The 10373-nt window shown below is 35.8% G+C and overlaps 1 protein-coding gene across 1 annotated transcript in view; it reads left to right on the top strand.

The window, feature by feature from the left end:
• The first annotated feature begins 2076 nt into the window (after positions 1–2076).
• Positions 2077–10373, top strand: part of LOC107095354 (RCC1 and BTB domain-containing protein 2-like) — an 18299-nt gene continuing 10002 nt past the window's right edge. The window contains exons 1-7 of the mRNA XM_015391404.1: positions 2077–2230; positions 3433–3572; positions 5799–5949; positions 6930–7096; positions 7173–7331; positions 7848–7955; positions 8037–8179. Coding sequence (XP_015246890.1) covers positions 3447–3572; positions 5799–5949; positions 6930–7096; positions 7173–7331; positions 7848–7955; positions 8037–8179 — 854 coding nt within the window. The 5' untranslated portion in view covers positions 2077–2230; positions 3433–3446. The remainder of the gene's footprint in view (positions 2231–3432; positions 3573–5798; positions 5950–6929; positions 7097–7172; positions 7332–7847; positions 7956–8036; positions 8180–10373) is intronic.

The raw sequence follows: 10373 nt of genomic DNA, 5'->3' as shown, positions 1-10373 counted from the left end.
ACTAAAATAAAAGTTGTCAAGGTCTGAAAAAGAGATTAGCTCAAAGCACTTTCTGATCAAACAAAGCTTAAATAGAAATAATTGTCCTAACGTAACAATCAATGGCGTAGCAACACAAATAGGCCCGTAAGCAACATTATCTGGGAGGGCCCCATATGACGTAAAACACTCTGGATTACACATAATTCCAAGCTGTAGTGTAAAAAATAAAATACGCAAATACATCATTCTTTTAAGATCTCAATTGCTGCTTGAAACATATTATATGACTGTATTTTTAACCAACTGTCTAATGAACTATACACAGTTATTAACATAGTAATTAAAAGTACAATGGTCTGCTTTGCTATTGGCATTGTGTCTAAATGGCTCACCATCTTGTTGAAATCTGCCATATTTTGGGGTATAAATAAGGTCTGGTCAATCATTGAAAAATCAGTTGGACTTTTAGAGGAATTTTTCACACCATTATGTCTGCAATCAGATGTCCTATTCCACAATTGCGAAGGGGGCCCTAAAATTGTCAGGGGCCCCTAAGCAACTGCAGTCTCTGCTTACTGATAGTTACGCCATTGGTAACAATACAAGCTCTATCTAAAATGACAGTTTCAAATTACAGGTTTATAGATTTAGAAATTATGTAGACACATAAACTGATTAGGAAGAATACTAATTTGAGATATGTTAAATTACATTTAGACTAGTCAAAATTCCTTTCAAGATATCTCAAATTATGATACCGGATTTGTCATTTAAAGCGTCACACATATGTAATTCATATGTAGGGGCGCTGAAAATAACAGTAAATGGAGCTGATTTAACTTTTCCTTCTGTGGATTAAACTGACAGTAAGGAATTTTTTATGAATGATCCTCCTTGAAGCCCATTAAAAAGATCATGACACATTTTGACTAGTCCGAATGTCAATTTAAGATATCTTTATTGAAAAAGCTGAATAATTCAGGATATCTTTAATTAATTTATAGATGTGTTAAAAAGAATTTTGTGTAGTTGAAATTACAATTCAAGATATCTTTAAATTTGTTTAGCCTAGTCATTAGTTGCTTTGAAGATATCTATAATTGAGTTTTCACTAGTCAAAACTGCATATCTCCTATCCTAAAATACATTTAAGATATCATGAATTATGGTGTCATTCAAGATATATTTAATTAGAATTATGACTAGTCAAAACTAAAATCGAGATATCTTGAAATTACTTTATGACTAGTCGTAAGTTAATCGTATATATCTGAAATGTGTATTTCAGATAGTCAGTAATTCATTCTAGATATCTTAAATTGACGTCTCCATATAAGTTAATGTTAAATCTGACATCATTTCGACTAGTCAGAATGTAATTAGAGATATCTTAAATCGCTAAAGCTTCTAGTCATAAAACAATTTGAGGTACCTTGAATGTAAAGGCGGTACAACCGAATTTATGTTAAAATGGCTTGCCATATAACTCAGGTCAGCGAGAAGAGTGCTCCAAACACGAATCTCAACTTCCCAAAGCATCAGCGTGGGTTAAACAGTTTCCTTCGGCGACTGACTCATTTAAATTTGCTTAATAAAATGATTCAGTGGAGCAGGATGCGCCATGCCTACTCAGTAGGAGGGCTGAGCAAGCCTGTGAAAACACAGCTGAGCTGCAGGATACTTGCAAACATGACGCGTTAAAACAAATATGGGCAATAATAAATATGAAATATGAGCAATTTGCATTTTTTCTAAGTTTATACAAGATGTTCAACTCAGCGAGTCAGTAACCTGTCTTGCAGCAAGGATGTTCAACTCTGTCGAGTTTCTGTGTTAACTGTAAGAAAAAATAAATATTTTCTGATGCAGTTATATATTTCAGCACCAATAACAGTGTGTACATATGTGAAAACGAGTAAATAACTATTAATATTTTTAACATATGTTAAATACTCTATGATACAAAATAGGGGATTTTTTTTGTAAAGAAGAAGAAGGCACCCTTTTATTGTAAGTTTATGTAATTTAGTGGCCCATTTGCTGATAAAGTTGCTGTTTCCGAGCTTTCTTGAACATACCATCGGACTACAGGAAGTTAAGTGTTTTGCTTTTTCGTCAGATGTAGCCATCTAAGCTAGCTATGATAGCCGACAGCCGCTTCCGCCATGAACACCTCACTAATGTTTAGTTTTAATCTTGGTACGAAAACGACTTCTTGAAGAAAACAGAAGCTGAAACAGTTGTCAAGGTAAACGTCAAGAGTTTAACCAATCCCAACGGGGTTCTTTATGCTAAGCTAAGTGTTGCTGCAAACTTTATTGACATTAGCTTATTGGATGCAGTTTGTTTATCTGTCAGATTGTTGTTTTTTCTAATCATTCAACGTAATTGGACATGGTAAACTTTGTGTGTCCACTGACCAGGGGGATAAATGAGCTGAGTTTATGTCAAATGCAGCTTAAAGTTCAGTCGTTAGGCTACAGCCTCAATTTATTGTGTGCTATGTCTGTTAATTTTCAATGACTATAGTGCATAGTTTCTTTTAATAATATACTCTATCTTAAAAGATTGTAAAACAAAAAAAATGCTTTAATCAGGAGAGGTGCTACTAGCTGAGAACTAATGTCTGAGATTAACCTGCTTTATTTTATTGAGTTAATCTTTTTTTTTTTATTATTTATTTTTTTACATCCTATCTTAAAGGTATATCCCCTTTGTATTGTGTGTTTTTTTAAATAAATTAATTCATTTATCAGTGTCTAGCTTTTGAAAATAGATGGTTCCCACTCTGCCTGTTACTAAACTGGAGTTAATTTCAGTATTTTCAGGTCAAAATAGGCTGCTAATAGAGGAAAAATAAGTTATACCGGTATTATTTTATTGATCCATTCATCCTTTAATCCAGCCAAATCTTTCATATATTTAAGTCACTCATCCAACCAGTAAAATGTGTCTAAACCATTAAAAGCAGTTCCTTAATCGTTGACATAATAATCAAAGTTGGATCCACTTATGATCTTAGTGCAGAACAGATATAATTTAGCACTGGTTTCAATGTGCTGAGTAATTAATAGTAGCTGGAAGGCTAGAGATGTACTCTACTGATAGCTTAAGGGGTTTATTTTAACATTGCTGCAAGGCAAAAATACCTGGATGAGTATTCTGATGCAATGAAATAATATTCAATAGTTGTTTACATTTTAAACAGTTTTTACCTGCTATGTTATTCAGGGGGTGAATAAAAAATCCCTGCAGTGGTAAATATGCTGAATTTAAATGAGGTAGTGAAAGTGCCCTTGGTCTTATGTAAAATTGAGTGCTTCCTACAAATGAGAAACGGAAAACTTTCCTATACATTTAGGAAAATCTAAAAGATTTTTCCCCGCTCCTTGAATATTGCAAATGGTTGTTAACAATTTGGACCCCAAATGTTCTGTTTTCTCTTTACAGCTGAGCCGAGTAGCATGCTGGACGTGGGGAAGTGGCCAGTGTTTGCACTCCTTCCACCTGAGGAACTACGGCTTATCCGGCAGGCTTGTGTCTTTGGCAGTGCTGCAAATGAAGCTCTCTATGTCACTGTTAATGATGAGGTAACACTTAGGCTTTAAGCAAACCTTAATCCTGTTGTTTGGACTAAGGTGTTCTGGCTTGACTTGATAGACCTAATCTACTTTCAGGATATTGATTTTATCGTTCCTGTTTTGTCTTTAAGTAAGGGAAAAACAAGGTTTTAGGCTCTTGTCTGAAGTTGAGACAAGGGGCAGTAGTCGGCAGAGAGATAAGCAGATAGAATGAGACTATCCTTAGCCATATCAGCCTAATACCCAAGCATGCTCTATATTTAACCAGGGGAAATGCGCCATGCATTTCTCTTCTGTGCATCCATGTGTTCATTCCTCACTGTGATAGACAAGCAATTTGGCAGGAAAACAATTTGTATTTTGATATATAAATTAAAAAAATAGAGTTTATGGTACATAACTGCTTGCATGTTTACTTTATTATTATTATTATTATTATTATTATTATTATTATTATTATTATTATTATTATAATTATTATTATTATTATTATAGCTTTAACCCTTTATAGGGCAAGTTACCATTTCTGATCACTACCATACTCCTTACAAATGGAGTCCCCCCCTCGCTCAGTAAAGTCTAGAACAACAAGATCTATATCCAGCCATTCAGCAAAGATACTGCTATATGGCTCTACATCTTATTTTGGCATTTGACCAATTAGATGAGCCCTTGATATTACCCACTGCACATTAAGTTGAAAAAAAGTAAACAAGTCAAGAAAAAAAGGTAAAAAGTTAATTTAAAAGGTAAAGAAAAAAAGGTAAAAAGCTAATTGAAAAGTTAAAATGTACAGTTAAAAAGTTAATAAGCCTAGTTAACAATTATTTTTAGATTTATAAACTAAAAAAATATAAGTGCCATTATCAGCATCAATGCATCTAAGGTTATGTTGTACCAAAAAAGATGTTTCTTTCACTCTCAGAGTGTTTTTCTTATAGTAGCACTTATTTTGTGTTATTTTTCTTAATATATTTGGGCAAGTTGACGTTTCTTGTTATTACATTGACATAGATTTTTGCCATCAAAATTTTACAAAGGTCATAAGGTCTTATCCTGGATTCCAATAACACTATTTGTTGACAGGTGGATTGTCAAAGGACTTCAAGGCAAGGCAGCTTTATTTGTATAGCACATTTCAGTAACAGGGCAATTCAAAGTGCTTTACTTAAAATCAGTTAAAAAAATAAATACAACACAGAAGAAACAGTTAAAAATAAAAACAGAATAAAACACAAGAATAAAAATTACAGTGCAGTATAAGAGATAAAACAGTAAAGAAATGAACACCATTTAGAGAAAGGCAACATCCAAAAGAAAGGTGTTCTGCATTGATTTAAAAGAACTGAGAGAAGCAGCGGACCGGCAGTTTTCTGGGAGTTTATTCCAGATGTGAGGACCATAGTAACTGAAAGCTGCTTCCCCTGTTTAGTTCTGACCCTAGGAACAGAAAGTAGACCTGTCCCAGATGGGGACTGGGGGGTCTGGGGGGGTCATAGTGTACTAGCAGGTCAGAAATGTATTTTGGCCCTAAACTGTTTAGTGATTTATAAACTAGCACTTCATTGAGTGCCCCATAAAGGGTTAATTCAGTTTTTTTTATTTTTTCATTCAGTTTATGTAACCTTAAGTGCCTTGAAAGGCACTATAATTCAAATGTATTATTATTTATACAGTGCCATTCCCCAGCAAATCTGCCTCAAGGCTCTTTATAAGCCAAGCAGATCCAGATTTGTTTACAAAAATAGAAGGTTTATTCAGGCCAGTCGAAGATAAATTATTATGTATTCCAAAAAATCCAACTCGACCCAAGTTACCAAAAAATACAGTTAAGCTAAGTTTTTATGATGGTTAGTTAAAAGTTTTCTAACGGACTCCAGTGATGACAGCAATCTCTACTTCCTTCATAATGGCAATAAAAAAGATAACATCAGATAAACATCCTTAATGTTAAAAAAAAAATTCAAATGTATGTAAACTCTATTGTCTGTTTCTATTTATGTCATTAGCAGCATGTAATTCTACTTATACTAATACATTTAAATTAAATAGATGATGGATGATTTTATTTGACTAATGAAACCTCCATAAAATGAAAAGTAAAAACAAAAATGAGCACATTTCCATCTCCATTAATATTACAGCAGGAGAAGACAAGGCTTTGTAAACCTGTGGTTTAAATGTATCATTTAATAGCATCAGCAGCAGTTGAGCTGTGATGTTTGCTGTTTGCAGGTCTTTGCCTTGGGCACCAACTGTAGTGGCTGCTTAGGCCTCGGAGACCTTCAAAGCACTATTGAGCCGCGCAGGATTGATGTCTTGTGCGGAAAGAAGATTGTATCCCTGAGCTACGGTACAGGACCACATGTGGTTATCGCCACTGCAGGTAATCAGTTCACAATAGTTCAGAAAATCTTTATTTGACCTCAAGGCCAAGTTGTTATGGGAGGAAGAGAAATGGAAGCACGAGCTAACAGGAAAACATGTGTTTTTATTGCAGTGCCTTGCAAAAGCATTCATGATCTTTTTTAGGTTTTGTCTTTTTGCCACCAAAAAATCTGTTTTATTTTAATATGGGTTTTGGGTAAAAGATGAACACGCTAGTGTTTATAAATGAAATTGCAATCACACATTCAAGTCTTGTCATGTCCATAGTGCTGTCACCAACATGTTTCACCTTTGGGATGATGCGTGTAGGGTGATATGCTGTGGTAGTTCTTCCTCCAAACATAGCTATTTCTATTGTTGCTCTAAAGTTGCTCTATGATTTGTTTTAAGGTTGACTTTCTTTCCAGTCTCCCATTAAGGTCAGGTTTTCTGTTCTCCCAGCTGCTATTGAGCTCTGGAGTTACTAAGGGTGTCTTGTCCTGATTCTATTTATGGGTATTAGTGTAAAACAGGGTTTATTACAGATGTTTGTCACAGATTAAATATTATTTTTTAAATAGAAAAAGACCAAATATGAAAACCACTTGTCTTTTTTCCAATTTCAATCTCCAACATACATCAAAGTTGGTGTTTTTAATGTGAAAAAGTGTAGTTGGGTTCATCTGTATGAATCGTTTTGTATGGTATTGTTTGTTCCACCGTTTCCACCTGAACGTTTTTAAGACATATGAAGATGCTGTGAATGAACAAGCCAAATAATTTACATCATATTTGTTAGTTTTGTGTTGAAATTCTAGGCTGCATGTTTTTATTTGGTTTCCTTTATGTCACCCTTTCAAGACATTTTTAAAAGTCCTGCAGACTGTTGCCTATTCCCCTAAAAGCTGGTTCAATCCAACTGGACTTTTTCGTATCATTCGTTAAGAAAATATTAACCACTCTGACAACATGAATGAAAGTTTCCCTGTTGCCCTGTAGATGGGGAGGTGTTTGCCTGGGGCCACAATGGCTACAGCCAACTTGGAAATGGGACCACAAACCATGGTCTGATCCCCGCCCTGGTCTCCACCAACCTCATCAACAAGAGGGTGACGGAAGTGGCCTGTGGCTCCCACCACACCATAGCTCTGACCAGTGACGGAGAGGTACACCATCTTTTCTCCTCATTGCCTGTGGTCAGTCTGTATTTCCCTGGACTGTGAACTTTGTATCTTTGTGCAGGTGTATGCCTGGGGCTACAACAACTCGGGCCAAGTAGGTTCTGGGTCGACTGCCAATCAGCCAACGCCACGTCGGGTTAGCAGCTGTCTACAGGGCAAAGTGGTTGTCAACATAGCCTGTGGCCAGCTCTGCTCCATGGCTGTTCTGGACAATGGAGAGGTGTCATAACATGTTGCTTTGAAAAAGAACTCATACTTTCTGCACCATTGTGTTCTGTAAAGTGCCTTCCAAAAGTAGACTTTAACCTGTTTTACTTGGATTTAATATAATAGACCAGTTTAAATGTAAAGTGTTAAAGTGCATTGTATTAACCCTAATATAGGCAATACTTTGTAGAACTACTTGTTTTGGGTTTTTTTTACAAGTACAAAGCTCTACCAGCTCTGACATTTTGGCCTATTGTTGTTTGCAAAGGCCTCAAACTCAGTCAGATTGGATGAAGAGGTTCTTTGAACTTCAATTTTCACCTCTAGCGAAGTGAATTTACAGTGCAGTCTCATGGAATGCATTTAATTGCGTGGTTAAAATGTGATCAAATGTGAAAAGGTTTAACAAATGTAAAAATAAAGATCCAAAACAGCTAACCTTTTTAAAAAATATAATATTTTAGAGTTTAGTTTTAGGATTGTTTCATAAGCATAAAATAAAAAGCAACCTTATTCTTGCCTTTTGTAGATTTACGGTTGGGGCTATAACTGCAATGGGCAGCTGGGTTTGGGAAACAATGGAAACCAGCAGACCCCGTGCAGGATTGCTGCTCTGCAAGGTGTCAATATTGTGCAGGTAAGAATCCAGAGTAGCCGATACTTTTATAAATCTCCACTTCCTATTTTTCATTCATGCAGTTCCCTTTTCCAAATTCAGGTGGCATGTGGATATGCACACACGCTGGCCCTTACAGATGAAGGATTTGTTTATGCATGGGGAGCCAACTCCTACGGACAGCTGGGAACGGGCAATAAAAGTAACCAGGCCCTCCCCATCCTAATAAACACAGACAAGGAGAGGTTAGTAAACAGCTTGCATTGTGTTGTTAAGTAATCGCCGCATTTAAGCAGAGCCCTAAAAAAATTTTCCCAATAAAATTTTCCTTATAATGCCTTTTAAAGGTTACTAAGCTTGTAGCATTTTTGTCAAATTTCACCCGCAAAAATCTGTCTGACTGGATTTTTGTGTAGGAGGCCAAACACTGGAGTCTGTGATTTGATCCATGCTTTTAGAATCCATGTAAATTAAGTCTGATGGCATCTATTTGTAATCAGACACCTTTAACCGGATGTATTTGAATAAAATCTAGTTTAGCAAATATCTGCTAAAAGTCACTAGTGTGTAATTTAATCTACATCTGTTCTTACAGGCCTTCAGAGTTTGTTAAAGAAAACTAGTAAAGTGGAGAAGTTTAAGGCAGGGTCGAGTTATAAAATGATATCCTTAACTTCCCTAGAAGCGTAGCAAAATATATTGCTTTCTGTGGAGGAATCCAAAAATGCACATGACCATAAATACAGTTTTATATAATGATAGCAGCTTTATGCTGTTTTTCTGGTGGGATTCGGTAGGTTAATAAGATCAATACTGCAGTTAGAAGCATGAGAGTTAGAAAGGGGTGTGCAGTTTCACCTTCCAACAGAAGAAGAATCCCAAACATATGACAAGAGCATCAATGGAAGGGTTTAGACATAGTTTACATCTAAATTGAGAATTTGAGATGAAGCTTCTGAGGCTTTGAAATTATATGCAAAGATATTGGAGACATAGATTTAATTGCAGCCAAAGACCGGTGCATAGGCGGATCGACTGGGGTGGCATAGGGTGCCACCCTAAATGACAGCCTTGCCACCCCTGCTGCCACTCCAGTTGGCAGTAGGGGTAGCAAGGCTTATAAATCATGGATAATTTGAGAATTACGACCCCTAATTTCCAATGTCGGACTGCAGTGAATGCAGCACGAGATGACGCGAGAGCGACTGAGACTGATTAGTTTTGAAAACCGAGTGGGGCAAAGCGAGGGAGCCAGGGGTGATGGGGAGAGGAGACATGGGATGAAACAGGTAAAAACTGATTAACTATCTATCGAGAAATGAAATCATAATGAAAGCACAATGTTGCTAGCATAGCTGAAATGCTGATTTTGCGATGATAAAAATCAGGTAGCAGAACGTTATTTCTCTATCTATGATGTTAGTTAGGCCTGACGTCTCAGGCTCATAAAGATATATTTGACAGAAATATATGACAGAAAAGAGACAATCAAGTTTTTGTTGTACTCAAATCAAAACGCAAAAAGGCATTGGATCTAAATAAATTTGTAGGGTTGTCAAAAGTATCGATATTGAAAAGTTGCATCCGGATACAATACTCATTTTCAAAAATATCGATACAGTGCTACCACCAGTGGCACCTAAACAGTCATTCATTTTATGCGCAGATTAGAGGAAAATGCACTTTTGGAACACTGTGTGATTGAATAATTCTGTGCACTTTTCGGTTTCAGACTTTTTTCTGTAACAGGTGCAGCTGCTGAGAATTCATTTTGTTTTTTAACTGGTTTGGCTATTGTCATTGCTATGTGTGCAAAGCATAGCCAAGGAAGGAACACTTAATTTTAATTTAGTTTTTTATCAAGCTTGCTTAATATTGTGCACAGCATACAACCTCAAAATATTGTTTCTGTTGAATTTTGGAGTCTTTGTTTTTATCCTTGTGGTATTGAAAATGACATTGAGTATCAAATATTTTACTTAGTATCTGTATCGAGTTGAAAAGTTTAGTATCGTGACAACCCTATAAATTTGTGAAGCGTTTTGCTGAGCAACTTGGAAATCACCGCATTCAGCTGTTATAGTCATGTCAACTTTATGTTTTGCTCTCTGGTGAGCCTTTACAGAGCTGTTACATTTTGTTTTGGCACCTGAGAAAATCTGATATTTCCTTTAATAAAACCAAAAGTGTTAAAAGTAAAGTTAAAAATGTGATACTGGTGTAATATGAAGCAGTGTTGTTGTTTCTTTTTTTGTATATGTAGTATGAAACTATCCAGAAATGACCTGTATGAACCTACTCACAAAATGTTTTGTACTTTTTCAGACTGGAAGCAAAATTTATTTTTAGGTTGCGTCTTTCAGATTTGTGGAGATTTTGATGTAACATACAGTACCTGCCTTTTTGTTGATTTGTTGATATAGCAGCTCTATCTACAGC

Source organism: Cyprinodon variegatus, unplaced genomic scaffold (assembly GCF_000732505.1).
Source record: "Cyprinodon variegatus isolate N-32 unplaced genomic scaffold, C_variegatus-1.0 Scaffold539, whole genome shotgun sequence".
NCBI classification, from domain to species: domain Eukaryota; kingdom Metazoa; phylum Chordata; class Actinopteri; order Cyprinodontiformes; family Cyprinodontidae; genus Cyprinodon; species Cyprinodon variegatus.
This window is presented reverse-complemented; position numbering and strand designations above follow the sequence as displayed.